The following is a 16,024-nucleotide window of genomic DNA, read 5'->3' as shown; positions in this document are numbered from 1 at the left end:
TTGTTGACTCTGTCCTTAAGAGATCTTCGGGCTACAAGAAGCTCCAGCCTCCAGCATCTCTTCTTGCCAAGATTTTTGTCCTCACCGCATCCTCTGCACCACGGGCCTGCATCTTTGGTGAGCTGCTTGAGGTGCTCTTGCGACTCTTGTGCCTTCAGCCTGTGGGTCCTCTTCAAGGTTTTCTTTGGCTTCAGTGGGCTCCCCAGCTTGCTCGGGGCAAGCTCTGACTCTTGCTTTTGTTGAGTCTGTTGGAACTTGCTGGTCACAATGCTGCACCTGCTTAGTTTACCACATCTGTTGCTGCTGAAAAGGGATATTGGTTCTCCCGCTGGAAAACGACCCCCTGGTTCTTGACTTCTGACGTGGGACAGCTCGTGTAAAGCGCCTGGCCTTCCACAGCGTTGCCTGGTCCTCACAGCTGCAGCGACAAGGTCATCGTCATCACTCCTACATCTTCCGTCATCGGTGGTCATTGGTCTTCTGTGCCTTCTGGTCACTTCCGAGTGTCATAGACTCTGTCCCCTCTGCTTTCAGGTACTCCTCTTCAAGAGTCCATCCTTTGATTCCACAGGACTCCTTCGCCAGCGGCATCTTTTCTGAAGTTGTCCATGTGGTCTACGGCGGTTTCGGAAGGTCCTGGGGTATCCACGGGTGGGGTGACACTCTGACCTTCCATCTTCCACAGGGTTTCTTCAGGGTGCACTGGGAAGGGTTCTTCTTAAAAACTGTACAGATCGCTTCCACTGTTTTTACTCTATTTATTTATAGTTACCTTCTGATGAGTAAGTGTACTTGAATGCTCCAGACTTACAGGTGGAGAAATATCTAGTACACTAAAGGGGACTTTTTTCGGAGAAGTAGCATAGGGATACTGTTTGTCCTGACGAATGCCGGTTAAAGAATTGGAACCCGACAAACATGTTGACCTCTATGCAGAACGGAGGGGTGGTGAGTACGTAATCCACTCACACCACCACCATCCGAGGGTATTTCATATATCCTTTTTTTATACTTGACTAGGGAATCTAGGGATAAAACTATTATGATGATATTTCATAGTCCGTTTTAAATCACTGTCTGCACCTTTGTAGGATCCTCTTATTTTCTTCTCTTTGTTTGTATGGTCTACCCCTCCCTATTGCTCCGCCTCTAGCGTTGGCTTGCGCAGAGGCGTTTAGTAGCAGCCCTATGATGAAGCATGCCACAACTTGTTGTGGGTGAGGGCAGTTTTAATAGAGTTTGTGCTCCCTTTGCAACCACATATTATACTTGTAAAAATGTTGCGACTGACATTCGCCTTTCCTCCTTTTGTGTAAATATTTGTGCTACTTACCTGTCTTACATTTAAATTATTGGGTGTATTGTGTTGATATATCCAGGTAGGAGATATACTAACGTGTTAGTGAGTGTGTATAATAAATATACTTATTTTTATAACTACACTGAGTGATTCTTAATCGTTTAACCTACACTGAATAGTTTTGGTAAAACAAGCTGTTTAACACTACTTCTGGACTAAGCATGAAGGCTGCTCTCCACAGCTACCACTTGGAGAGTTTTCTATTGGCTGTCTAAGACCACTAAAATCACCAATAGGGTTGTCTGGATTAAGGCAAGGTGCTTCACTTAAATAAGTGTGCACCACCACCAGTCTCCTTTTTGTCTCAAATTTGAGGATATGGAAAGATCTGGTATGCCAATGTGAATCAGATGTATATTAAGGATAGTTTCCTACATAAGGGTTTTTGTATTAATTGTTTTTATTCTAAATGTATGTATATTTAATACATTATTGAAGCAAGATTACATTAAATGTGAATAATAGCAAAGACGGTTTTTGCATTCTACGAATGTAGCATAAAATTGAGACATAAATTGACTCCCTACAAACATTATTACTCATAATTTTAATTTAACTGAAGCAGAAATACAAAGATCTTATGGTGGTGATACTTTTTAGGTCTCGCCTTGCTATCGCGTAAGCGATCGCAAGGCGAGACTATTGTAAGCGGGTTTGAAAAGTGCTCCGAAAAAGCGGATTGCATGGCTAGCACGCGCACAATCACGCGCATCGTGCCGCCATGCAATCTGCTTTTTGGGAGCTCTTTAGAGGGACCGCTCCCCCGCCTGGAATGCGCTCTCCCGCCCCCAAGCGTGCGCTCGCCACGCTCCGCCGGGCTTGTCTTGTTAATTGTTGTTTTTCTCCCGTCGCAGACCTCCATCGGCACTTCCTCCCTGTCTGCACTCGACCCCTTAGTGTGTACGGAAAAGCGAGCAAAGTTGCTAGTTTCTCTGGGAGACCTCTCATTGATTGTTTGAATTTCTCCCACACCGTTTAGGATCCTGTCCACATTCATGATGCAACCATGTAAGCGATGGTCTTGTATTCTGTCTATCGTGTACATGTCTATTTATAAAATGTTAACACTCTCGGAGTTGCTCTGACTTATTTTCAACAGAGCTCTCTCTCTAAATCCCTCACCCTCCCTCCGTCAGTGACGCTCTGGGTTGCTGTTGGTTTCAGCTCTCTCATTTAGAAGTGCATTTTGGGTAATTACTGTAAAATCCGTGTTATTGTTTCGCACCCGTCTCACATCGGTAATGGATGTGAACTTAAGAGACGGCAGCATCTGTTCCAGGCCGGATCCACCAACCATGCTCATTCTCTCCTGTCACTAACTTTGCAGAATGCGCTCACCATTTTCTCAGCCCACCCTCGTGAACCACGCGTACCTACCGTTTGTCACCATTTCCACAGACCGCACAGACTCGTAGCTGTCACTGAATACTTTTTTTTTTTTTTAGTTTTCAAAAACCTTTATTGGCAAAAAGTAAACATACAGGTCAGAGCGTCATAAAGTCACGTAGCCATGCGTTACCCCCCCTGAGCTGCGGGGGGGGGGGAAAGGGGGGGTGCAGTTGTCGCTTACACGGCCATTTAGCCGACATCCCGGAGGACCGGCGGCGTTTCAGGAGAATCTACACACAAGGTAATCCCATTTCCGTTACTGCTGACACCAGTGGCTGCACCAGCCCCCAGACCCCGCTACAGACCAGCATGTATGTGGGGCAATCCCACCAGTTTCCTCCTTCCCCTGCTAACCTGAACCAGTCCCTGAGTTTCTGTAAATCGAGTCCCAACACCCCCCCTCCCATCCCACCCACCACACGCACGTCGTCTCCTCCCTCTCGCATCTGCATACAGCCTTATCCGCCGTCCCTGCATCTAGCAGTGAGCAGGTATGGCAGTGTTCCACTCTCAGTTCGCTGGCAACCCTGCAGTAGTCTTCCGTCTCCCACACAGTGCCACCCAAAGCATGCCAAACTCCTCCGGATGATGCCCCGCTACCCCCTCAACCCACAGGCGCACCTCTAGAGAGTCACGCCAACCTGCCATCCAGTCATGCGTCCACAGGAGTGCGATCCAGTATCACACCTCCCTCCAACTCGCTGTGTGCATTGGGTCCTTCGTCCTGCGTCTCTCCCTGGCCCGCCCTCTCGGCGGCCCCAGCGGTCAGATATGTTCTATACAGCCCCCAAAAGTTCTTGGGGCGGCTCTTCGGGGGCAACAATTCACTATATGTCTCCGACTGCGTGCAACAGTACAGCATATCCCTGGCCCAGCGTTTCTTAGTGGGAAGCGGCCCCCTCATCCAGCACGCCGCTACAATGCACCGAGCCGTTAACAGCGCCATGTCCGTCAGGCGTCTCAGCGCCAGCGGGAGAGGCCTGGAGTATCCCAGCAACGCCAGCGCTGGGTTAGGTTGTATGTCTGTTTCAAGTATCAGGCTCAGTTCCAGGAACACCGCCGTCCAGAACCGGGCTATACCCGGGCAGTGCCAGGCCATATGTATGAAATCTGCTACCGGGAAATGGCAGCGTTCGCACTCTGCCGATGGGCGAAGCCCGTACCTGTGTAGTCTCTCTGGGGTGTAATAGACCCGCTGCAGGTACTTAAAGTGTATCAGTCTGTGCCTACCGTTTAACGACACCTTGTTGGTGCTAGAACAGCAGTAGGTCCACATCTCGTCCGTTATTTCCATTTGGAGGTCGGCCTGCCACCCCCGTCGCGCCGCCGAGCACTCGGGCGCCCGGTGTTTATCCCCGAGCTTTTTGAGAGTCGAAACAAGTTTGGCCGGCGCCTCCGTTTTGATGACATAGGTAAGTTCCGGGACCTCTGGCGGTTCTTCCAAGCCCGGTCCCAACAGGGCCGACAGTGCACTACGGATCCTGTGGAATTGGAAGCGCTGGAGCGGGGTAGCCCCAGGCCGGGTCGAGCCAATCTGCTCCCACGTCCTAACCACCCCGTCCTGAAACAAGTCCGCCAGTTTGACGATGCCCAAGGCGCCTAGCGCCTGTCTCACCCCAGCTTCCCTCAGTGGGGGGAGCCAGATCGCCCACTCCACTCGCATCAGTGGGGAATACAGTAAATCGCAATCCTGCGCCCTCCGGATCGCGTGCCACGCGTGGTTCGTGGCCTTAAGGGAGTCCAACGTTCCCACCCTGCGGTCCACCGGCTGGAAGACAGTCGCCGGGAGGGGAAGCAGGTCCGCGAATAGCCGTTCCATCCACACGTGCGGTATATCTGTGGTGGCGTGCACCCACGTATGCAGGTGGGCCGCCTGCGCTATCCTGTAATACCTTTCCAGGTCTGGGGCCCCAAGCCCTCCCAGCTCGCAGGGGAGCGTCAACACCTTCCACTGCACCCTAGGTGTCTTACCGCCCCAGGCCAGCCGAACTAGGGTCTGAGTCACCTGCGCAAAGAAGGCCTTAGAGAGCGCGATAGGGATGTTAGTGAAGAGGAACAAAAATCTCGGCAGGACCACCATTTTCATGATGGCCACTCTGCCCATCAGCGACAGGGGGAGTTTAATCCACACCTCCACATCGTCGACAAGGTTGGAGTAGGCCACCCCGTAGTTTTACCGGAGTAGGACCTCCGGGTCCTTGTGCAGCCGAATCCCCAAGTATCGAACGGGGTCAGTTGTCCACTGCAGGGGGTATTCCATAGGGAACGGCACTGTGACCGGAGTCAGCGGGAATGCCAGCGACTTGGTCCAGTTCACCTGGAGGCCCGAGAGAGCCCCAAACCGGACCACCTCTCTCAATACGGAAGTGAGATTCTCCTCCGGGTTGCGGACGTATAGCAACGTATCGTCCGCTTAGGTGGAAATGCAGATCCTGTAGGAGGGAAAATTAATACCCTCAAATTGGTGATACTCTCTTATTGCGCACGCGAGCGGTTCCACCACCAGAGCATATAAGAGGGGAGAAAGGGGGCATCCCTGCCGGGTACCCCTGGATACCGCGAAGGCGTCCGTGACTCAGTCTCCTATGCGCAACCTGGCAGTGGGTCTGAAATATAGTGCACCCACCATCTGCAGGAAAGGCTCTCCCAGCCCGAGTTTCCTCAAGACTCTCACCATGAAGGGCCACTCGACGGAGTCGAACGCCTTCTCCATGTCGAGGAAGATTGCCAAGGCCTTACCCCCCGGATGCACATGCTGCATGGCCCCCAGGACTGTGCGAATGTTATATGTAAGGTTCCTGGATGGAATGAACCCCGCCTGTTCCGGGGCCACGAGCTCCGGCACCAGTAGCACCAGGCGCGTAGCAAGGACCTTCGCATACAGCTTGGCGTCCACATTTATCAGGGAAAGCGGCCTGTACGAGCCGCACAGATTCGAGGGTCTCCCAGGTTTCAGAATGGTGACTAGCAGCGTCTCTCGCATCGAGTCAGGCATGCTGCCCTCCTGGCATATATCATCGAAAAGGGCCATGAGGTGTGGGAGAAGTTTATCCTGGAAGGCCTTGTAAAAAGCCACCGTCAGCCCATCCTTGCCCGGGGCGGTGCCCGCCCTCATGCTCCCCAGAGCCTCCAGTATCTCGTCCTTTTGTACTGGCAGCGCCAGAAATTCCCTCTGCGAATTAGACAGGAAGGGCATTTTTATATAACTGAGGTAGTCGTCTATTTCCTCTTCCATTTGGGAGGACTTTGATGTATACAGTCCAGCATAGTAGTCCCGGAATTCTTCTACTATCCCTGTCTCGTCGGTAATTACCGTCCCGGATGCAGTCACCAGTTCGTCCACGACCAGGGGCCGCCTAGTGGTACGGAGTAGCCCGCTAATAGGGAGCCCGGGCGTTCGCTCTCCCCGTAGGTGCGAGCTGTGGCGTACTTGCCCATGTGCTGCACTTCCCTGTCCGCCTCGCTGTTGTATTCTGAGACCAGTGTCTGAATCTGGGCCGCCACTTCAGGGTCCATGGACCCTCCATGGCACTCCTCTAACTGCGCTATTTGCGTCTCCAGGGCCCCCAGGCGCTGCCGTATAGATTTAAGAACACCGGAGTGCTTGGCCATGGCCACGCCGCGAATATAGGCCTTAAACGAGTCCCATACCGTTTGGAAGCTCTGCACGGACCCCAGATTAGTCGCGAAGAAAGCGTCTATCTCGTCCGCCAATTCCCCCCGATATGCCTCGTCCAACAGGGAGTAGGGCGGCATCCGCCACGTGAACGGCGGTATTCGTTTGACCGGGGCAGCCAGTACAATGAGAAGGGGGGAGTGGTCCGATAGAGTACGAGGTAAGACCTCGCATCCCTTGACGACCGCCAGAAGCGTCCGGGATGCCAGCCAATAGTCAATTCTGGTATGCACATCGTGATACGCAGAGTAATGCATATATCCCGCCCTTCCAGGGCTTCTATGTCGCCAGATATCAACCATGTCAAGTTTGGTCAATTCCGCCTGCATGTACACGGCGGCCGCCGCTGGGCGGAGGGCCCGCCCCGAGGAGCGATCCAAGGTCGGGTTAAATGTGAAATTAAAGTCGCCACCCCACACCATGCGGGCCTGCGCGTAATGCCTGCACTGTGCGGCAAGCGCGGCGTAGAACTCTGGGGTATCGTAGTTGGAACCATAAACATTGACCACAATGAGGTCGTGACCTTTGCCGGCACACCGAGCGATCAAGTAGCGTCCGTCCGGGTCGGCGGCCAGCTTCTGCAACGTCAATTTGGATCGTGGGTTTACCCATGTGACCACCCCTCTAGAGTGTGAGGTAAAGCCTGCCGCCAAGCTGTTTCCCGTCAGCCCCTTGTGGGATAACAGTTTACTGGTGAGTGGGAGGTGAGACTCCTGCATGAGCGCCAAGTCGATGTGGTGCCTATTGAAATAATTCAATACCTTCCGCAATTTGCGAAAGTCATTCAATCCTCTCACATTCCATGTAAGCGCTCTAAGGGTCACCTCGCCGCTGTCACCGTTCATCTCTCTATGCTCAGGCATCACTGCATTCACACATCATAGTTTCCGCAGGGGGAGACCCAGCGGGGGACCCCACCCACCAGACATCGCCCGACATCACCCTTCGTACGCGCAAGAACAAAGCAGAAGACTCTTTTCTCAGCATATCGTGCGTTTCCCAGTCCCCAACCCCAAAACAACTCCCTAACTGCCCAACCCCCCTCCCACAGCCGACCACCCCCAACCTGGCCAGACAGGACCCCGTCCCAACCCCCCCTCCCCTGTTCACAACAAACATATAATATCTTCCCCGAACCTGCCCCCAAGGGGGCTACCTGTGCTAAACAGCGCTGGGGCAGCGGCCACCGGGGATCGAACGTCCCAACCTTTCGGGACACCACTGTATAGGCGTGCCCCTCGCACCGTTACCCTCACTTGCCAGCACAGCTCGGGCTAGTGTTGTCCCTCGTACAATAGTTCTAGGGGACTCCTCCGCAATCCTCTCAGGGGCATAGTGCTCCTTCTAGCGAGACAAACTAGGCCATCCCAGGGAGCCCATGAATAGACATCTAGTTCAACGTCCGGCAGGTTCGAAAACAGACTATCGCAGCATAGGGATGGGATCACCCCTATGGGAACCCCGCAACTATTAAGCCCCTGAGGGTAGCGCTGACAGCAGTCGGCAATTGCAAGTTAACCCCCCCCCCCAAGCCCCCCCAAGTCCAGTGTCATAATATTCAGGCACCCTCCACAAGTCAGAAAGATCTCACCCAGCAGCGGCCGCGGCGTCCTCAAGGGCTGTCGCCACTTCCTCTACCATCACACAGGTCCAGGAGACGAGCCACTCTCAGGGCCATGAATGCCCACGGGTAGAGACCGCAGGCCTGCGCCGGGCAGCAGCCCACAGAAGAAGGCCGGCGCGTGTCGTCTAGTCCTGCTCCTCCAGACCGGGGGCCTCAGTGCAATTGTCCGCGCGGTCCCGCGGGCCACTCCGTTGACCCTTGGACCATTCCTTCAAGGATCGTTGCAGTTCTCTCGGGTCCGTGAAGAAGTGCGAATGGCCCTGCCTGTTGATCCGTAGCCTCGCCGGATACAGCATAGCGTAGTCCAGCCCTAGTTCGCGTAGTTGTTTCTTATAGGGGGCGAACTGCCTCCGTTCCTCCTGTACCCTCGCCGTGAAGTCCGGGTAGATGGAGATATCCATGCCTTCGAATTGCAACTTCCCTTTTTCTCTTGCTACCCGCAGGGCGGTGTCTCTGTCCCTGTAGTTCAGCAGCTTTGCTATGATGGGTCTCGCAGGGGCGCCCGGCCTGGGGCGAGGTCCCAGCGAACGATGGGCCCTCTCCACGACGAACATGGACGAGAACACGTCCTCTCCCAGCAGGGTGCGAAGCAGTTTTTCCACGAAGGGCTCCATCCGCCCCGTGTGTGTCGACTCAGCCACTCCCGTGATGCGGACGTTAGACCTCCTCGAGCGGGCCTCCAAGTCCTCCGACTTGTCCTGGATGACCTGGAGCAGTTTACGGAATTGTTTGCGGTCTGAGTCCCATTCCGTCTGCGCCTCCTCCACCTGCGTTATTCTTTTCTCGGACTCGTCCAGTCGCTCCGAGTTCTTGTCCACCCGCTCCGACATGCGGTCCATGCGATAGGAGAGCGCATCAATCTTGGTGCCTATCGCTGCCAGGCTGCCCTGCAACCCCTTTTCCATTGTCGCCAACATTTCTTTAATGTCTGCGCACATAGTGTTCTCCTGGGCAGCTCCACTGGGCGGCGTCGCATGAGCCGCGATATCGGGCCCTTTCGTCCTGGGAGGGTCGAAGGACAATTTAGGCTGGGTCTTGTCGCCTTTGCCCATGTCGCTTCTGGGGGTCCGCACCCCGAGGGTCCCACCGCTCCGCGGCCGATCCCGGTATCCGTCCGGGAGCCCTTACGCCGGGGGACCCCCACGAGGCCGGGAGGGGATACCGCCGCTCCCCACCGAGGTGCAGACCGGAGGGCCTTCCGATGCGGCCGGACTGCCAGAGGACCAGGGCTCCCGATTCCAAGTCACGTGTCCGGTCCCCGCTCCCTGCTCCAGCCCGATGTCGAGGGGGTACCTCCCGGCCGCCTCCCCCCAGGGGCAGCAATTTTCGCCTCTGCAAGGCTCCCCCCGCTCCTCCACGCCGCGTGTCGCCGTCCGGCTCCGAGCAGGCGCCCCAAAGGCGGCAACTGGTCACGGCCAGCAATATGCTCCCCACAGGCCAGGCAGGCGTCAGGAGCGCACACCGGGTCACACCAACACCCCGCCGGGCTCTTCGGGGCTCACAGTAGGGCCGCAGCTAGGACGCCAGGGCCGGCCCGCAAAATGTCCGCCACGATGCACAGCTCCGCCACTCGGTAGCCGGAGCCGGGATCACCCCAATGCGGGTGCAGCGTGCGGGGGAGCGCCAGCCCGGTATTCCTCCCAAAGGGCCGGGGGGGGGGGCCAAGTCACCGATGCAGCAGGGGGGGGTCACCTGTGGGTCCAGGAACGCGAGGGCTCCGTACGCGCCGGCCAGCCACTGCTTGGTAGGCCGAGGCGCGACCCGGGGGGGGGGGGCAAACCCCGTGCCACTCAGCCCCCACCCTCCGTAGGTGCACGCACCTCCTGTGTCTCTTCTGGTGCCGTCCGCACCCCAGCTCCTCCGGCTCCTCCGCGGACAATGTTCCCAGCCGAACGGGTCCTTCCCCTCGCTGGCTACCGCACGTCAAGCGACGCACACCGGGGAGGACCTCAAGACAGGCCGGGGATGACGGCCCAGCTCGCCTGGCGAAGCACCGCTCTCCGTTCCGACGCTTCACGGCGCCGTCGAACTCCGCCGGAGCTCCCTGGCGAGGCAGTCAGGTGCGAGGAGAGATCCCCCTCGTAAATTCGCCCGAGTGCTGTGCTGTGGAGGATAGTTAGAAGGAAGGTTTGAGGGATAGTGCCGGGAGCTACGCGCTCACGCGTCCGCCATGATCCTCGGCAAGCTCCGCCCCCCCTGTCACTGAATACTTAAACCTGCTCCACAGAACATGCTCACCCAAACATCTAGTCATCTCCACAAATTGTTTTAACACACTGCGTCACAGACTCTTTCACACACAGCTCCAAGCACTGCACCTACACTAACCGCTTTTATCCACATAAAGGTGTTACAAGGGTAACACTGTGTATCGCCAAGTGGGCTGTGCGCTTCCAGCATCTTCTGAAGCTCTGCGCATTTTTTGGGGAAGTAGCTGGACACCACAGCCCACATCATTTTGTAGAGAAAGGAGTAGAAGTGGGTCTGACCTACACAGCATTCTAGTACCACTGCAATACCAGTGATATGGTATTTAGCATGAAGCAACCCCGCCATGATAGAAGCTGCTCAGAGCCTGATGGCCGCTTTGGCAGTGCACACTACTAAACAGCCCTTTAAGAGGTATGAGCTGCATGCCTGCCATGGGAGCGAGGTCAGAATGGGCCACAAACTAACTAGGCCAGGGCTAATGACGGGGTTCTGAACTGTCCTAGCTGATCGGTCTCATGGTAGTTACTCAAGAAGCCACTTGCCTACAGCGTGACAGGAAACGTGACAGCTACGGTTTCTAAAATCCTCACTTGTTCGCTATTTAGTAAATGAATGTTAGCAGTGACGATGCATCATCTTTAATCAATATTGTCTTAGAGGGTAACATTGCGTTTTGTGGAATGCAGCAGCCAAACTATATTAGACTTGGGAGTCTAAAAATAAAATGACCAGTATGTGGTATTTTTTCCTCTGGATATGTAATCCTTACAAAATGTTGAATAGAATTTTTTGAAGCTACGTTTAGCACAAGTAATTGTGTATGAAACAAGATAGTCAGTAACCAATGACTAACAACTCCAACAAGCATTTGCAATGCAATAGGTCTCGCATTTACAAGAGTTTAAGCTATTGGCATTGTAAATGACAATGCCTTTTATTTATGTTTTAAAAACTAAAACAAAAATAAGTCATTGTAATTTACAATGTCAATAGCTCAAACTCGCGTATATGCGAGACCTATTGCATTGCTAATGCTTGTTCTTTTGTGAAGCAAGACAGTAGGGCTTGTCCAGGCATATGACTGAGAAAATCTCTATTTGTGCCTGGACCTAGTGATCCCAACCCAAACTGTCCTAAAACAGCTGCCCATGTTGCTGGTTAAGGTTCTCCTAGTCAGAAAAGCTGAATAAATGATTGCATTGTATTACCATATCACTCATATTTGTGTGCAACTACCCATTTGCTTAGCACATCAGATATTTTTTTTCTTTTCTGTTAATGTTTGTATGTTGCAGGTGGTTAAAAAGTTTATTCTGTTTTACCTGCACTGTTAGTTGTAAGATATTAGTTTTATATGGAATGTGCCTTTAATAGTCCGTTTCTGTCGCTCCTAATCAGGGTGCAGCCAAGGCTCTCATCTTCCCTGTGGTGCAGCAGTTCACTGAAGCCTTTGTCCAGTGCCTCCGGATGCCTGACGGGCCCACTGCAGATAGTGGACTTAAAATGGAGGTTCTAAAGGTAACAGAGCATAGTCTTGGAAGGTTCAAGCATCTTTTCCATGCAGCATTTTTGTTTTTGTATGTTCTGTCGGGTGCCTCATGACGATCCTGCAACTTTCAGAACATTAACTCCAATTACATGTAGAAAAAACATCATAGCGCACAACATTGACTGCAAGCAAAACCTTGAAAAAATGTGCTCAAACAACCCTTCCCAGATTGAACACATGCTTTGTTTTTTGTTGTACCCTTTAATAACTAACAACTATAAATAATATGCACCACAACAGTAACATAACACTACTCAAGAAATACTGCTTATCTGGCTTCTGTGCAGCAAAGACGGGAAGTGCTGTTTTTTGAGGATGGTATTACTACTGACTGACTTTATTGATTGGCCATGATACTTATGTCCTTTTCTCTAAGAACCCATGGATGATGTAGTTCTTTATTGTGTTACCATGGTGATGGGCTTCAGTTTTAATAAACGAAAAAAGAAAATACATAATCCTGACATAGACTCAATAGATCAAGTAAGCAATTCAGTTAAAAAGAACAAAGCATATTATATCTAAGCTAACTCCATAAAAAAAAGACGAAACAATTTTAACATAATCAATGGTAGCAACGTGCGACATGTTATCATTCGGAAACAGCATGAAAAATGATTGTTAATTAGGGATCTTTTTTGAGGGCTTTGTTCATTTTTTGATTTGCATGCTCATGCAGCTGAATAGGGCTTGGAATTTTGCTTTGATGACCAAAGCTACTTTGGTAATTTTTACGAAGTCACAATTTTAACTGTTGAGGTAGCCACTAGTTTTGGTCCTAAGAGGGCTGCAGAAAGTGAGTCACGCTAATTGCCCCGGGAGTCTTTCCATATGACTACGAGGTTCTCTGCAGGCATTAGAAATCCCATGAATGGAAACATCAGAGGCCACATGTGTTTGCAATGTTTTTATTGCAGCTCTAGTTAATATTGCTTTTCCAAGAATCCACTTAAAGCTCTATCCCTCTTCCTTGTTACACTCCTTATGTTAATGAGGGTGAGTTATGTGTAGGCGGCTGCACTAGCACCTTCAATTTAGCAGCCCTTGGGACTGAAACTCAATATCTGACCTCTCATCCAGACATCCAGTTTCTCTATTTCCTTTAAGGCAGAGTCAGCGCTGGATGCTGCTCTTAATCCTGCTGATTTTCTTTGCCTTACATTTTGCAATTGTTTTTGATGCTAAGAGATTCTGTTTCTACAGTCCTAGTCGGGTTATATATTTAAATTGCTATAGTGTCTGCTGGGTGCTCTGCTGATGATGCATAATACTATACCTCTGAGCCATAGATATGTCTTCTGATATGTCTTCTATTTATAACTATCCCTACGGAACCTGTTTTGTTCTGTACCCTCTGATCAAAGTAATTGATCTTTCTGGCTTTAGATTCAAAACGGATTAGAGCTTTGCTGAATAGTTGCTGTTAGAGTGGTGATTGTACATCAGGCTAATCGTCTCATGACACCTTGAGTAGGTTTTATCCTTTTTTTTAAAAATGTTTTGCCTTGAGGGGGGAATGCCGTCAATGTTTTGATTTCCCTTGGTGCCTGGGGTCAGTAGTGGTAGGTTTGGCTCATTTTTACCAGAGATAGTTGTTTTTCTTATGAGCTTTGTATTTTTTTCCTGTTAAATTGCTCCTTAAAAATTCAAAAGGTAGATCAGTTGCTTGAGCGAATGCAACTGGAGACCTGCTTGTTCACACTGGTGTCCTAGATGGGATGACTCCCATGCTTATGTTGTGGATTGTATTCGCCTCATTGAATTTAGAAAAACCTCAGAGCACCGCTGCTCACAATGCTTTTCATGCTGTGAGAAACTGTTTTTATAAGTGCTCATACATTTTGCATACAGCCTTTTCATATAACTTTAGTGTCTTATGTTTTATGATGACTAAGTCTGAATCCCTCAGTAAAGTATTAATGCGATAGTACAAGTATAAATGGGACATGACTGAATGTCTTGTGTGGTCGTTTTGCTCAAACTTTCAGGCACTACTATTGAGACTAGTGTTTTTTTAAAAAACAATCTGACCGCAATAATGCTTTGTTATATCAAAGCTTTCGCCCTTGAAACGTCATCTTCCTTTTTCTCAATTTACGAGAATCAGGCGTATCACTTCAGATTTAGAGCTAGGCTTGCAGACCATTCAAGACTTTAAAAAGAAGTTTTTGAGTCGAGGTTATCCTCAACCGGTAGTAGATCAGAGTATTTTGCTACGATGGGATTTGCTTCAATTAGAACCTGACTTTAAAGGAATCTTTTCCAATCCTCCTTTATTCGCATACAAGAGGTCACGTAATTTGAAAGAAATTTTAAGCAAACCCGTAGTCAGTGTTCAAGTCCCCCACAAAGGGATGTCTAAATGTATGAACTGTTCGCACTGTAACAATGTAATCACAGGTAGATGCTTGTCTCACCCTCGTTCAGGTAAAAAGATTTTTCTAAATTTTAATGCCAACTGCAACAGTCATCATGTTATCTACGTGATAAAATGTCTGTGTGATTTACATTATGTGGGTAAGACGGAGAGGGTCCTCCGTACCCGCATTACAGAACATAAAAGCAGAATTAGGACCAAGACTATCAGTTCCCCATTAGTGCAACGTTGGCTAGCTGAAAACCACACGATTGCTCAGTTAAGATTTTGTGTTCTTGAATTGGTTGAGACTCGTCCTGACAGACATGTCCAGAGTTTTATCCCAATGTGAGTTTCACTGGATTTGGTTTATGGAAACTATTTTCCTGAAAGGATTGAATGACAAATTTGAACTGTCTTGTTTTTTATGATATTGCTCTTCTGTGCTTGTTGATTTCTGCTTTTTTCATGCAATTAATGTCGAATTCATTGTTGCAATTCTATTCATTATTTCGTTCTTTGGAATATTAGATAGGTGTTTTATGTATTAGATTAGGTCCACCATTATTGATTTCTTTGATACTTTTGTTTTTACTCACTGTGTATTTTGGCATCTATTTGGCTATTCATTTGACCTTTTGTTACTTTCGTGTTAATTTGGTTTTATATGTAACTTGATTCCATATGTGATTGATTTGTGATGTATAACCATTTATTATGTTTCACTTACCATATCACAGTATATAATTGTACCCGTTATTATTGCGCATATTTATTATGTTGAATCGTTCATTTTTGTTCAGGCAAGCTTCTGCTTTTCTTTTCTTTTTTGCTAAATTGGGATCCTCACCCTAATTTTCATTCTCACATTTTTTATTTTAATTTTCACATTTCACCTCCACCTTAATTTTAATTTTTATGTTGATCTCACCGAGTTGGTTTCATACTTCAATCAATCAAAACGAGCTTTATTCGATTTTAAACATTAAAATCATAAAAGCAGGCATATAAAAAAACATTTCATTTTATATCTAAAATTCGTTAAAACACAGAGTAAATACAAGTTTCTAAAAATTCTTAAAAATTCATTTAAACAATTGATAGTTTCTATTACGTCCAGAGAGCTAAGTTTATATTACTATGCATAGTGTATCTCATCTCACAACCGAGTCCTTCTGATATGTTTTACATCTGACAATTAAGTTTCATACTTATTTCAGTCCCATTTCTATTGCCATCTAAAACCGTTCCGTATTTAGACGTAGATGACACGCGGGCTTACTTGATGTAGCCGGCATGCTCCTTGTGGTTGCGGTTGTTCGCGTCTCCACTGTTTTTAGAGAGTCACCATTTGTATTATATGCCTGCACTTTATTGTGCTTCAAGATTATTCGTGTATCCCCATTCATACGAATTCCGTATATTACAGGTGTTTGTCATGCCTTTATGAATGTGCTTTAAACAACACATTCGATTTCGTCATAGGTAAGCATCGTAGCATGGATACACTTCACTCTCTCTCTCATCAGTTCACTGTTAAGCCCACTCGTTCTCAGTTTTCGTTTTTTCTGCAGCCAATTCAGGTTTCTCGTCGGTTTTGCTTTTCGCTTCGAGTTCATTAACTCGAGCGTTAGAGGTATGCTATGTACACTTCTGATCTTGATTCACTTAAACTCACTTTTAAGATTCACGGTCACTTTTGTCCCATGCTTTTCACGTATTTCACGATTTTCACATTTAGTCCCCGCATTTTGTTAAGTCTTTTTCTTTCTGTTTTCAATCGGTTTCCAGTTATAGCACTAGTAGGCAAGATGCTGGTTTTGTTTCTTGCCACTGCATGTGGTGGATACTCTTAGCTT

At 49.5% G+C, this 16,024-nt stretch overlaps 1 protein-coding gene across 1 annotated transcript in view; it reads left to right on the top strand.

Annotated features, from left to right (window-relative positions):
* LOC146866931 (importin-9-like) overlaps nt 1–16,024 on the top strand; it is a 264,240-nt gene that overhangs the window by 226,439 nt on the left and 21,777 nt on the right. Inside the window, exon 7 of the mRNA XM_085614687.1 lies at nt 11,659–11,778. Within this exon, the coding sequence (XP_085470813.1) occupies nt 11,659–11,778 (120 nt within the window). The remainder of the gene's footprint in view (nt 1–11,658; nt 11,779–16,024) is intronic.

The sequence above is a fragment of the Triturus cristatus genome, chromosome 1_2, assembly GCF_964204655.1.
Source record: "Triturus cristatus chromosome 1_2, aTriCri1.1, whole genome shotgun sequence".
NCBI lineage: Eukaryota > Metazoa > Chordata > Amphibia > Caudata > Salamandridae > Triturus > Triturus cristatus.
This window is presented reverse-complemented; position numbering and strand designations above follow the sequence as displayed.